The sequence below is a fragment of the Protopterus annectens genome, chromosome 8.part0 (assembly GCF_019279795.1).
Source record: "Protopterus annectens isolate FY-2018-M chromosome 8.part0, PAN1.0, whole genome shotgun sequence".
NCBI lineage: Eukaryota > Metazoa > Chordata > Ceratodontiformes > Protopteridae > Protopterus > Protopterus annectens.
Genome location: NC_056741.1, coordinates 926,065,646 through 926,078,567, shown reverse-complemented (window position 1 = coordinate 926,078,567; position 12,922 = coordinate 926,065,646). Strand labels below are relative to the sequence as shown.

Below are 12,922 nucleotides of genomic sequence, written 5' to 3'. Positions count from 1 at the left end.
TTGCAGTTTACACATCTGGCATTGGTCAGCATTACCCTTATGTTTCCTACCACTTATGTTTTCTAGGGTGGTGGGTAGTCTTTTTGGCCTTGCCTACATACAACTCTATGGAGGCGGCAAAGGCCTTATCCAGTATCCAGACACACACGGGTAACAGCTGCAAGCCATCCCTGGAACAGCAGCATGGCTTGTCATGCTTGACATCTCAAGCAGACAGACATTAGACCCTCTTGGACTGACAGCTGTAACTGTGCCAGCTGTTAAACATGAGCATTCTGTGTTTGTACTGTGGCATCATTCTTGGTGAGGGTTGGAAGCTGCACACAGTCAGTGTCATACCGCCCTGGGGTACATACTCAGAGGGACCATCTGTGTCTCTTTTGATGTTGACCAGGGAGGTACATCTCAGGTAATTTACACCAGCATGGACATTGAGTGCATCATATTTCTGCTTCCTTTGGGGTGACCTGCGTACTTGTGTTATGTGGCATTTTGTGGCAGCCTACAGGCAGCTTACTCTACCCTTTCCCTTGTTCAGTCTGGTGAGTGGGACAGCAGTGTGTCTGCCTATACAGACACCTATTACGACTTTATCAGGCATGTTGTTTCTCCTTCTGGCCTGTGACTGTTTGGCACACCAGCTTTGAGTACTATTCGTTGCATGTGCTATGTTTGAAGGTTATGGTTGCTTGTGATCTGCTTTGGAGGCTTCTGTTGGTGTGGTGTGTTTGTAATTAAGGCCACCGGGAATATTTGTCTGTATTTATGTGTTTGGTTTACAGTTGTGGTAGGTCTATGTGGGACTGGGTTTGTGGTGTATGTGGTTACCTTCTCCTCCTGACTAGTTTTGACAGTACTGAGTTGGTGGAGCTCAACCTCTGGTTTGGATACATGGATGCATCTATCACATATATTTGTATTTATTGGGGGGTGTTGTGGTTGTCTGTGTACTTGGGACTGGTGTCACATTGCCTCTGGATTCACAGATTCTACTTGTTGTGGCTGGACTTAGTGGATTGTATGTGTAGACATATGTTATTGCCATACTACTGGTCAGTGATTACTTCCCTTTTTATGTTTGCTCTATCATGTGGTAGCTTCCTCATTCTCTTGCATGGTTTGGTAATGGCTGGAGTCCAGCATGTCAGATGCCTGCGTGTATGGCATTGTGTGTTGTTGTTATTTGTGATTGCATACTCCAAGCATTCCTGGCTGTGTTCATGGAATGCCTGTATAACATGTTCTGTGGTGTGTCCCATATTCGGCACTTGCACAGGGCCTTTTGTGGATTCAACATCGGTTTTGAGGGCTGCAACCTATGCTTTACACATGTTTTTCACTGTGGTATTCTGGCCAGGGACTGGGGTCAGGATGTGTATACCCAGTGTGATTACTCGATGGTCTGGTCTTATCAGTGAGGGGTACACTTCTCATCTTGCCATCCAGTACACATGTTGCTGATTATCACATCCAGTATGTTTACCCCTCTTGTGGGAGTGGTACATTGTTCCTGGGCATTTTGGTTTATGGATTCTGAGTAATTTTCTCCTACTGTGTTGGTGCTAGTATAATGCTCCCGGTGTATGTCTGGGTATTTTCAGTCAAGCAATATAATGTGGTTTGGGGGGCTTGATATATTCATGTATTCCGACATAGGCCAGGTGCAGTTCCTGGTATTAGGACAGTAGTCTGCAGCAGGCTATATACTGGGAGGTGGTTTTAGTCATTGGTATTTGACCACGGCTAATCCATGCTGCTTCTTGTTGTGGTACCAGCATGGGGGTGTGGTTATCCTTGCCATTTCTTGCTAGTCATCCTCCTTTTGTAGCTTGTTCCATGTTTTTCAGCTGTACAGCACAGTATGAGGTGTGATCTGGTAGTGTTAGGGTGCTGATGTGAGCCTTGACCCAGTTCTCTATTACAGGACTGGTATCTACATTCTCCATACTGTGTGTGTTTACACTGCACACATCTTGCTGTTTAGACATCTGTCATTGGGTAGCATTACATCTAGGTCCCTATCCCTTGTAGAACCTATGAAGGTGGGTTTGTGTTTTGAGACTTACCTATTCAGGGCATGCTGTGGGTACTGACAGCCTTTGCCAGTATCCATGGGGCATGGCATGATAGGTTCATGCCACCCCTAGCAGGTGGTGCATCATGTCATGCTCTACATGTCTTCCCAGCCTGAAACACATTGGCTCCCCTTTGACTAACTGCATTACTTCAGCCAGTTATTGCACTTGATCATCCCATCGTCATTTTGTGGCTTCATGCTTGGTGAGGGTGGATGTTAGTCAGGGTGCTCATGTGTGCATATAGTACATGGTGTTACATTACTTAACACATGGCATTCATGCCTCAGGTGGTGCTGCAGGGCTGCCTTTGTCGGATGCGCATATTACACTTCCCTGTACATGTTTGTGAGCAGGTCATGTCATTTTAGGCATCCATGTTATTATTTGAGTGAGTCAGAGGGGGTATCATTCCCAGGGTTCCTACTGAGCCAGTGTATGTGCTATGCGTTGCCTCTTTGCCAAGGCCAGGGCATACTGGGCACACCTCCTTCTGCCTACTGGGGCAGGCTCAGGTTGTTCCTCCTCCGAGTCACGCTCTGCCTGTGATGGCCTTGGCAATGGTGGGGGCTGTTTGGCCCGGCCCTATGCTGGTCCTGCTGCAGCTGTTTTCGCAAGATCATATTATGTAGCATAGCACATACCATGACAATTTGGGTACATGTAGTTGGTGTGTACTGCAAGGCTCCACCAGATGTGTCCAGACACCGGAACCGTGACTTGAGCAGCCCAAACATACGCTCTATTACTTTACGTGTTTGTGCGTGGGCCTCATTATGGCGTTCCTGTTCAGGTGTGTGTGCGTTTCTGATGGGTGTCATCAGCCACGGCTCCAGTGCATAACCTGCATCCCCCACTAGGTGTCCGTGTGGGATGTCCCCATTGGCAAATGTCTGGTACAGCTGCATCAAATGCCAGATGTGGGAATCGTGGTAACTCCCAGGGCAGTCAGTACACACATTCATTATTATGCCCTGGGCATCGCACACGACCTGGCAGTTGATGGAGGGGAAGCCCTTGCCGTTAATGTAGGCCCTACCCTGCTCACCGGCTGGTGCTTTGATGCATATGTGCGTGCAGTCTATTGCACCCACTACCTCAGGGTATTCCGCTATTTGCTGGAAGAGACGCATATTGCTGGCCAATACCTCACGGGCATTGGGGAAATATACATGATCACTGACATGTGCTGACATGGCATCCAGGAACTGGTGCAGTACCCTGGAGGCTGATGCCTGTGATATCCCCATCATATCACCAATTGGTCTCTGGAAGGTACCTGTTGCTAGTATTCTTAGGCCAACACATACCTTGGTTTCCACTGGGATGGGTTCCCCTCTGTTGGTTCTGTGTGTGAGGCGTGGCCTGCACAGCTCAACAATTTGCTGCAGGAGCTCTCTGTCCACTCTACAGCGCTCTACTATCTCCAGCTCATGTAACCCGTGGTAGGTGACCCTGGGCCTGTACACTCTTCTCCGTCTCCTCACTGTGGGTTGTCTGGCACCATCTGCATTGTCACCACCCTCAGCAATTCGCCTATGTCTCATTATGACAGCTATGGCAGCCCCTAACATTTCTGCTCTGAGTTCAGCTTTTTCAGTTTTCACTTCTATTAGCTCACTCCTGTCTTGCAGTGTCTCTTAAGGGAAACATCCTGCACTACTGTTTGCAGAGTTTTAAGTGCTGGGCTGGGCTACTATTCTGCCTGTGTAATTGCCTGCTTCTAATTGTTTTCACCTGCTCGCTTCAGCAGTTATTAATTCTGTTGCTTCCTTTTTCCTCTCTGTTTCCTCAGGGGGGAGCAACGTGCATACTATCAGAAACATGCTCACAGTGGCTTACACGCGCGCACACATGCTTACATGGTTCAGAATCTACTTATTCGGATTAAGACACGCATACACCCGCGCAAACACTGTTACACGTCTGCCAACAGCCTCCAACATACTCAGCCTGCCCTACACGCGCGCACACCCGCGCAAACAGTGTTAAACATCTCCCAACATGCTCCCATATGCTCAGTCTGCCTTACACGCACGCACACTGCCCTACTCATGCTTCATGGCGTGCACACGTGTGCATGCACGCCCAGCAAGAAACTTTGGTGTAAGTAACAGTGTGCACCGTCCATTTCTTGACTTTCCATGACTTATCTAGTGGCACACCTCTTCCCATGATCTGTGTCTGTCATCTGTCATGTTACACTGGCCTCCAATGAACTGCATTTCTTTCTACCATTCCCCCCTGTGATGTCATCTATCTCCTACTCTATTCCTCCCCCTTATGTATCTCTTACACTACTCAGACTGTGCACATTTGCTATGTGACTGTGAGATTCAGTATCCTAACCCTCATTTACATGAGATTGCCTACTAATGCTTAGTTACATGTCTTAGACTCAGCTTCCCCCCTTAGCAACCACTACACGGTGGCCATGTTGTTTTTGGTCTGCTGGTCCCTGCATTATCTTTCCATGTATTGCATGAAACCCACATTTGTGGGTTTATAACCTTCATTTCATGTTTTATACAGCGCAGCCCGTTTTGGCATCGGGTTATATTGCCAATGGCCACATATTTGGCCATTGGCATGCTGCCTGAGTCATATGCACCCTTTTTTTGGAGCTGACATGGCTCCGTTGTGGAATTTGCAGAAACGTACTCAGTTGTCAACTGAGTACATTTCTGCAGCTAAAACGTCTCTTACACGGACTGGTTTCTGCTTCGTGGATCGCTAATCTACCTCATTTGCATACCTTTTGGTTGCAAGTGACGTATTTAGCATGTCCACGCCCAGTCCGTGTAAGAGACATTTTAGCTGGTCTCTTACACGGAGTTTAGGGCTGTTCCTGGATCGCGAGGCTTGCATGGAGTGTTGCACGTCTCTTACACTCCGTGCAAGACTTCGTGAATCCTGCCCATCATTTTTAAAATATACTAATGGAGGTAAATAGTTAACTTCACCTTTTAGTAATGGGCTAAGTTGTTGGATTTTCAGAGGAATGCATCATGAAGGGATATTTCTACAACAAGCATTGGTATGATTATGGGGGTCTATATCACCAGATCTAAAGTTTAGGTAATTGAACACCTAAACATCGAACTGGTAAGACCAAAACTGAAAACCGTGAATGGCGCAGGGAAAGATTTCCACTGGCCACAAAAAAAAACAACAAATTTAAACCCAAAGTAAGGGGCTTCACCCCCCCACAAGCCCTGACATAGGTTCATAGGTTCATAGGTTTATACTAGGCTATCTGCCCTAAGGCATTTATAAGCCTAGCCCAAAGTTTTGTGGCTTACACCACCCCTTATATGAAAAAATACTGTGCCCATTAGTTTGTTGGGCCTCTGTCCAGCAGTGACACAGAGATGATTCCCAGGGTAAACCTACGATCTCCCATCCACAGGTCAAGATTTCTCTTGAACAGAGCCAGCGAGGTGCTCTGCCTCACATGGACCGGGATTTTATTCTACAGCATAGGGAGTCTCTGAGTGATAAATCCATCCCTCCAGCACATCCTATTTATATCCGTGCTAAGGTTTAAGTCGCTTGCTCTAGTGGTTTTGGTGGATTTGGATTTTTTGAGGTGGAGCATGTCCATTAATTCCGGGTTGGACATGGCCTTGTATGTCAGGCACATGTCACCTCTGAGCAGACGGTATGCGACTGAATAGAGCTGGAGTTTCTTCAATCTGGCAGCATATAACAGATTTTTGAGTCCCTTTATCCTTTTGGTGAGGAACTTTTGGGGTCTCTCCAATTGCTGCAGATGTCGGGTGAGATACATCCCGAATGGGGCATTGTACTCGATCATTGGTCTGATAAGTGAAGAGTACAGGGGAACAATGACCTCACTAGATCTGGATGTGAATCCCTTCATGATCAGGTGGGCAATGTAGAAGGTCTTTCTAACCACTTTAGCAACGTGAGTGTCAAAAGAAAGGCCACTGTCAACCTGGGTCCCCAGGTCCCTGATAACCTCTTCTGTGCTTAGTGGATTGCCATCTATATGGTAGCTTGGGGTTACCTTGTTTTTCCCGAAGGGGTATGACTATACATTTTTTGGTGTTTAACTTCAGGCCATGGCTCTGGCACCAGCTATCTGTTTCCGTGAGTCCCTTCTAAAGGATATCCGTGTCCAATGCACTTTCCACTATGGCGCCCAGTTTGCAGTCGTCTGCAAACTTTGTCAGCCAAAGTCCTCCCATGTTGGCCTGTACTTCTGAGAAGTAGATGCTGAACAATAGGGGGCCAAGGACCGAGCCCCGTGGGACATCATTTGTGACTGGCTTGGAGTCTGACATAGCGCCAGCAACTCTAACCCTGTGGGTTCTGTCCTTAAGCCAGTTTGCAACCCATCTTGTGACATATGGGTTTACATTTAAGCTGTTAAGTTTTTCTACAATACCCGAGTGGGGTATTGTGTCGAAAGCCTTTGCAAGGTCAAGGTAGGCTGTATGGACTGCCTTTCCCTCATCAATGGCCTTGGTGACTGTTTCGAAGAAGTCGACCAAGTTCAAAAGGCATGATCTGCCCTTGACGAAGCCAAACTGGGTCGGGTCCAATGTCTGCAAGTCCCTTATATCTTTGTTTATGAGCTCCATTATGATCCTCTCCATAGCTTGTTAAGCTTATGGGGCGGTAATTACCAGGGTCCGTAGAGGCACCGCCTTTGTGGAGTGGGACCACAGTTGCCGTACGCCACTCCTTGGGCACGTATCCTGTGGTAAGGCTGAGATTAAACAGCTGCCTTATGTGCGGGTTTAATTCCTCATTTAGCTCGTGTAGCACACAGCTGGGGACACCATCTGGTCCCATTGATGCTGTGTTTTTAGCTTTAGAGAGAGCAGCTTTCACCTGCGCATTTGAGATGTCTGGGAGGCTACACTCCGCTGGGATAGTTATCTCTCCTTTAGGGGGGAGAGGTGGGTGAGGTTTGCACTGAACCTGTCTGCCAGTATGTTGGCAATGTCTGTGGGTTCAGTGATTGTTGTATCATTTTGGACTAATTCTGAGCATATCTGGGAGTTTCCACCCAGGTTCCTAACATAGCTGAAAAAGGCCTTATGATTGTCCTTTGAATCCATGGCAATTTTTCTCTCAAAATTGGCCATAGTTGATTTTATGAGTGCTCGTATTTTTTTACTAATAATGATCAGGGGTGACTTCCCTTTTATGGATTTTGTTCTATCATGTAATAGCTTTCTCCTCTTATTATAAAGTTTGTTAATGGCTGGGGTCCACCAGACTGGACGTTTGCCCTTTGTGGAAAGAGTCTTGGTTTTATTTGGGATTGCCTGATCCATGCAGTCCTGGAGGTGTTCATAGAAGGCATTTGTAAGGGCTTCCGCAGCTTGGGTTGTGGTTTCCACTGGCTCAGGGGCCTTGAAGGATACCACACCAGTCTTGAGTAGTCTGAAGTTTGCTTTAGAGAAGTTCTTCACTGTGGTCTTTTTTGTTTGGTGTGGGGGCGGGATGTGGATTTCCAATGAGATTAGTTTATGATCAGATCTCACCAATGAGGGGTATACTTCCGGTGTGGAGCATTTTGTCCCCATGTTTGTGATAATGAGATCTAGTATATTTTCTCCTCTCGTGGGAACAGTGACTAGCTGTTCCATTGCGTTTGAATTTATGAACTCCAGGAACCATTGGGCTAGAAAGTTAGGGCTTGAGTAATGTTCCTAGTCTATATTCGGGTAGTTGAAGTCACCCAATATGTTGGTGTTTGGAGATACATTTATACCCTCCAGTGTCTTCAGGAAGGCTGTGTGGGGTTCCTGAGTTTGAGAGGGTGGCCTTTAGCATGCTACAATTTGTAGAGCAGTTTTGCCTATGGTTAGTTGCACCTGGATGGTTTCTGAAGCTTCGTGCGTTGCCACCAACCTGGAGGTGTGGGTATCCTTTATGAATATGGATACACCCCCTCCTTTTGTGGTGTGGTCCGGGTTTTGGGGCTGGAACGCATGATATGAGGTAAAACCTAATAGTGCCGGGGTGCTCTCAGGAGCCTTGAACCAGGTTTCAGTTACAGCACAGACATCGATGTTCTCCTTACTGAGAAGGGCCTTGAGTGCGTGCATTTTGAGATTTAGACTTCTGGCATTGAGCAGCATTACCCTCAGTTTCTTCCCATTTTTGTTTTCTAGGGTGGTAGGTTTAGAATTTGAGCCTTGCCTAAAAAAGGCACTATGGGGTTGGCAAGAGCCTTAGCCAATATCCGGAATCCCAGGGGTGACAGGTGCAAGCCGTCCCTTGCGAAGCAGCGTGGCTTGTCAAGCATGTCATCCCAGGCAGACAGACACTGGATCCCCTTTGAATGACACCAGACATTAAGCCAATTGTTAAAGCTGATCATCTTCTCTCTATATTGTGGCATCATTCTTGGTGAAGGAAGGATACTGCTCAGGGACAGGGTCATACCTGCCTGGGCTACATAATCAGAGAGCCCCTCTATGTCTCTTTGCATGTAGTCCAGGGAGGTACGTCTCAGGTCGTTCACACCAGCATGGACAATGACTGTGTCATATTTGTACTTGCCGTGGAGTGACCCGAGTGCTTGTGTTATGTGGCGGATTCTAGCACCCGATAGGCAGCTTACTGTGACCCTCTCCTTGTTCAGCCTGGTGAGTGGGACGTCAGTGTGTCTGACTATGGAGTCACCTATGACAAGTATGTTTGGTGTTGTACCATGGGGGGGTTGTGCTCCCCACACCCCCAAACTAAATATACCAACACCGAGATCGCTCTACAGTAGACAAAAATGGCAAAATCTGGCTAACGGACAAGGGAAATCTTTCCCTACATTAAATCGGCTGTTTGCAATTTTCTGCTTTCAGTCTTACCAGTTCGATGTTTAGGTGTTCGATAACCTAAACATTCGATATGGTGATATAGACCCTGATTATGGCAATATGTGTATGCATATGGCAGCCTTAGGTTACACACAGACTTAACACAGAAGTTTAGCATATTTGATGTACTATGATGTTATTTATTGCACTAGCATTACAGTTATAAAAATGGATATGATTGTTGCATTTATGTGAGGCAGAACTATGGCCCAGGTAACCCAGGTTTAATTTGCAGCTCAAGCATCTGAGGCATTGGAAGGGCTAGGTATTTGTCAGTGATGCTCCCTAAATGAAGGCATGGTCCAAAGAGTGGAGTAGCCCTCAAATTTTGTGTCAATGAGTGCAAAGGACAGTGTGGGGACAGTAAATGGGTAGATCATAACACAAAAAAAATCCCATGGCTGTTCTTTATTAGCTGAGACCCCAAGACACACTTGGCCCCAACACATATCTGAAGTAAACCTGGGGGTGATAGGAGTGCCTGGCAGACCTGGCAATGGACATGGGGCATGGAGAAAGAGTACTGTAGGATAAAGTGAGGGGGGGGTGATGAAATGTGGTGTATCACTTTACTTTCTTATGCAGGTGGTGAAAGTTGTCTGCAGTACAGACCTCTAAGTGTGCAAAGTCATAACACACTGTGTGTGATTTTACTGGAAGGGTTGTCTTTTTAATTTTTAATAGCTAGCATCATTACAAAAGGATTCCTCCACTGAAAACATATTTAATCTTCTCAGGCAGACATATTCCTTGACAATCCTTTGATCCAGGATGATGGACTGCTAATAGCTGATATTGTAAGATCTGGCATACACTTTTTGAGAAAATGTAATATTACCTGTTGTTGTTAAAGACCCATTGTCTTGCAAAATATGTACCCTCATAATTCATAATGAGGGATAAAGATGCATAGCCCACCATTTATTTTGTAATCAAAGAAACACATTCTTTCGATATCAAGTATTTCATCTAGTAATACTACAAGATGTGTTGACACACCAGCTGTCTGGCAAAGGTCTAGCAGAGGGTTACATGTGAACATAAGCAGCAAATCTGTTACATCATTTTAATTCTAATGTTGTTGTAGTGTATTTGTATATATATATTATATATATTTCCATTCTCAAGCTCTGTACCATATTTCATCATTGCTTATGATAAAAGTTTATCTAACATATAAATTGTCGAGCATTGTGATGACAATTAACCACACAATATTAGTCATTATTTAGGCCTAGTCTGTTTTATGTTGTAGTGTTGTGCGACATTATTCTCAAAGACAAAAGAATGTACTCATTTCAATATCAGACATAAAAACAATTAACAATGCCATAACAATCCACTATAAATGAAGAAGTGTCCACATTACATCTACTTATAATTATCTCAGAGAATGACCTTTCCAGGATACCTTCTCCACTGCAACACTCCAATAATGTATATCCTGCTAGTAACATAGCCACCTGTTCAGTGACCAGTGATCTTAGATGTATCATGTTCTGACAGTGCCCGATTTCTTTCTTTCTTTAATTAACATATGTATACTTTTCTAGTATATCTCCTTCAGGCAGCTGCATCTTCACATCCTCATTTTGAGGTCACCGAAGATCAAGAAATATGATTGATATTTTTGCAAATTAATCATTATCTTTACATCTGTCAGCCAAGAGAAATTTAATGGATAAACACATGCAATATAAGATGCAAACTTGTACCTTAAATTGGCAGCAGTAGATGGCAATGGAAGTGGGATGGATGTTGTGTCAGTTACTGTCCCTGTGCAGAACTTTAAATGAACTAAGCTATGATAAGTTTCATGCATTATTTTCACCTTCTTTGTTCTTCCTTACTGTGAATAAAGTGATAAATACTGCTGACTAGAATTAACTAAAACAAACACAAATATTTTTGTGCAGTTAAGTAATAGGAAGTTCTATAGTTTTGCTTTAGAAATCACATCAGATAGCCATATGTCTTGGAGTTTGTTTACAAGCAAATTATGTATGACGATGTCCTTTTCCATTTTAGGTATCATTAACTTATAAACAATAACTCTCACTTTGGTTTATAGTTTTGAAATAATGTCAGGAAAGAAATTTGGCTTTATACATTAATTGCTCCTTTTACCATACTGCTATATGGCTAACAACACATGTTAACCACACTCACACAAGCCTTACCCCTTCAGAACTCTCATATGTGCTGTAACTGTGCTCTGACGCACTGTCAATTAACAGAGTCTGTTTGGCTGCAGTGTTGATTAACTCTCCATCTCCATATTGGTTTGGCTCTGCAAGCTTAGACCTAAAAGGCAAAAATAACCTGGTCATTAGAGAAACCAGACACTTTTTTTTGTGATTTAGGGAAAATACTTTTATATATATAGGAAAATATTAGAAAACACTTAACATTTAGAATATATGAAGGATACTGTGTGATTATAGCTATTTGTACTTCTTTCAATTCCAGGACCCATTTACTGACTTAATGGATTCACATTTTAATAACTAGTGAAAATTACTTTATCGAATAAAGTTGAAATATTAATAAATAACAACAATTGTAATGGTGGGAAAAGGTACATTTTTAAGCAATTGGTGATGTCATATTTTCACATGCATAATCACTGCTTTGGAGACGAATGTCAAACGTTAATAAAGACAACAGTGATTGGGTAAAGTAAGACAAGGTTAAATCACCAGTGATAAATCATTAATGTTATATGTTTGCAAAGTACTGTGATAATGCAACATGTCTACTCATCAGAGAAGAATTGTGCTTGAAATGCAAGGATATGAGAAAACTGCTCAAAGAGGAGTAAAATGCATATAAACTCCAGCCGCTTAGGCAGAGGAAGCAAGGTGTTGTAATTCATTCAAGCATGTTAATGCATATGAAGTTAAATATTTTAATTGCAGTAATTAAAGCTAGTTACATGGCATGTGAAACAAGGAAGTTCCTGTTTAGTGAAAATGGATAAATTTATTTCATTGCAGAAAAGAAACAATCAAAATCAGGTAATCTATAGCTCTATAAGTGTATCATTACTGTTTTAAAAAAGCATAACTGTTGAATATTTCAAAGAGCAGCAGACCAGTTGTTATATGGGCTGAGACCTTGTATATTTTTATTGTGTTGTGGATATAGTTAATCTGTAGTTTAATAAATATTTGAACCTTGTGCTACGCATAGTTTACTCTGCAGATATGTGTATGTTTCCTAAGTTGGACAGGTAAGAAAGTCACTGGCTAAACACAAAGAGGTATATTTGTATGTACAAGCCTGCATATTCATCATTGATGTGTACAACGGGTCTGATAATTATATGCAAAGCTTGCATTAAGTTCCATATCGTAATTCCCAAACTCATAAATGTGAGCCCTGGAATTAAAAGGAAAAAATGAAAATACAGAAGACATAGCAAATGTTGAAAATCAATGTTCTCCTTTAAAGTTCTGGTAGGGGGTAACCCCCCCCCCAATCTATGATCTTAAATATACCAACTCTGAAATGTCCATTCTTCAGAGAAAATGGTCTTGAAAAATGGCAGTGTTGGATGAGAAATATACAAGTCAGCATTTTTGCCCATTCTGTCTCACATTTCTGAGACTCTTACTAGTAAGTCTTGGAATATCAAGTTTATTTATTTTGTATATTTATGCAAGCAAAAATCAGTTTGCATATTTAGTTTTATAAAGGGCATTGAGTAAAATGTTTCACTTAAAATAAAAACGTGTGGTAAGTGGTTTATCAGATTAAGGGTGTGTGTACCTATCTAGTGTACTTTCTTCTGTCAGAATGATTATTTGGAGTATAGCAACTGAGTATATATATTACAGTTGGCTATTTTTAAAAACTGTCATTGTGTATGTGGTGTATTACAGTGGTCTGACTAATAACAGCTTTACTGTAAAGACAGGAAAAAACAATCAGTATTAAACAGTATAATTAATTCCTCTTTGAAGATAATCCCCCGGATTCTCTAATCTT

At 43.2% G+C, this 12,922-nt stretch overlaps 1 protein-coding gene across 1 annotated transcript in view; it reads right to left on the bottom strand.

Annotated features, from left to right (window-relative positions):
• The window catches only part of NPHS1 (NPHS1 adhesion molecule, nephrin), a 1,231,105-nt gene that overhangs the window by 91,952 nt on the left and 1,126,231 nt on the right, over positions 1-12,922 (bottom strand). Inside the window, exon 25 of the mRNA XM_044079328.1 lies at positions 11,113-11,236. Coding sequence (XP_043935263.1) covers positions 11,113-11,236 — 124 coding nt within the window. The remainder of the gene's footprint in view (positions 1-11,112; positions 11,237-12,922) is intronic.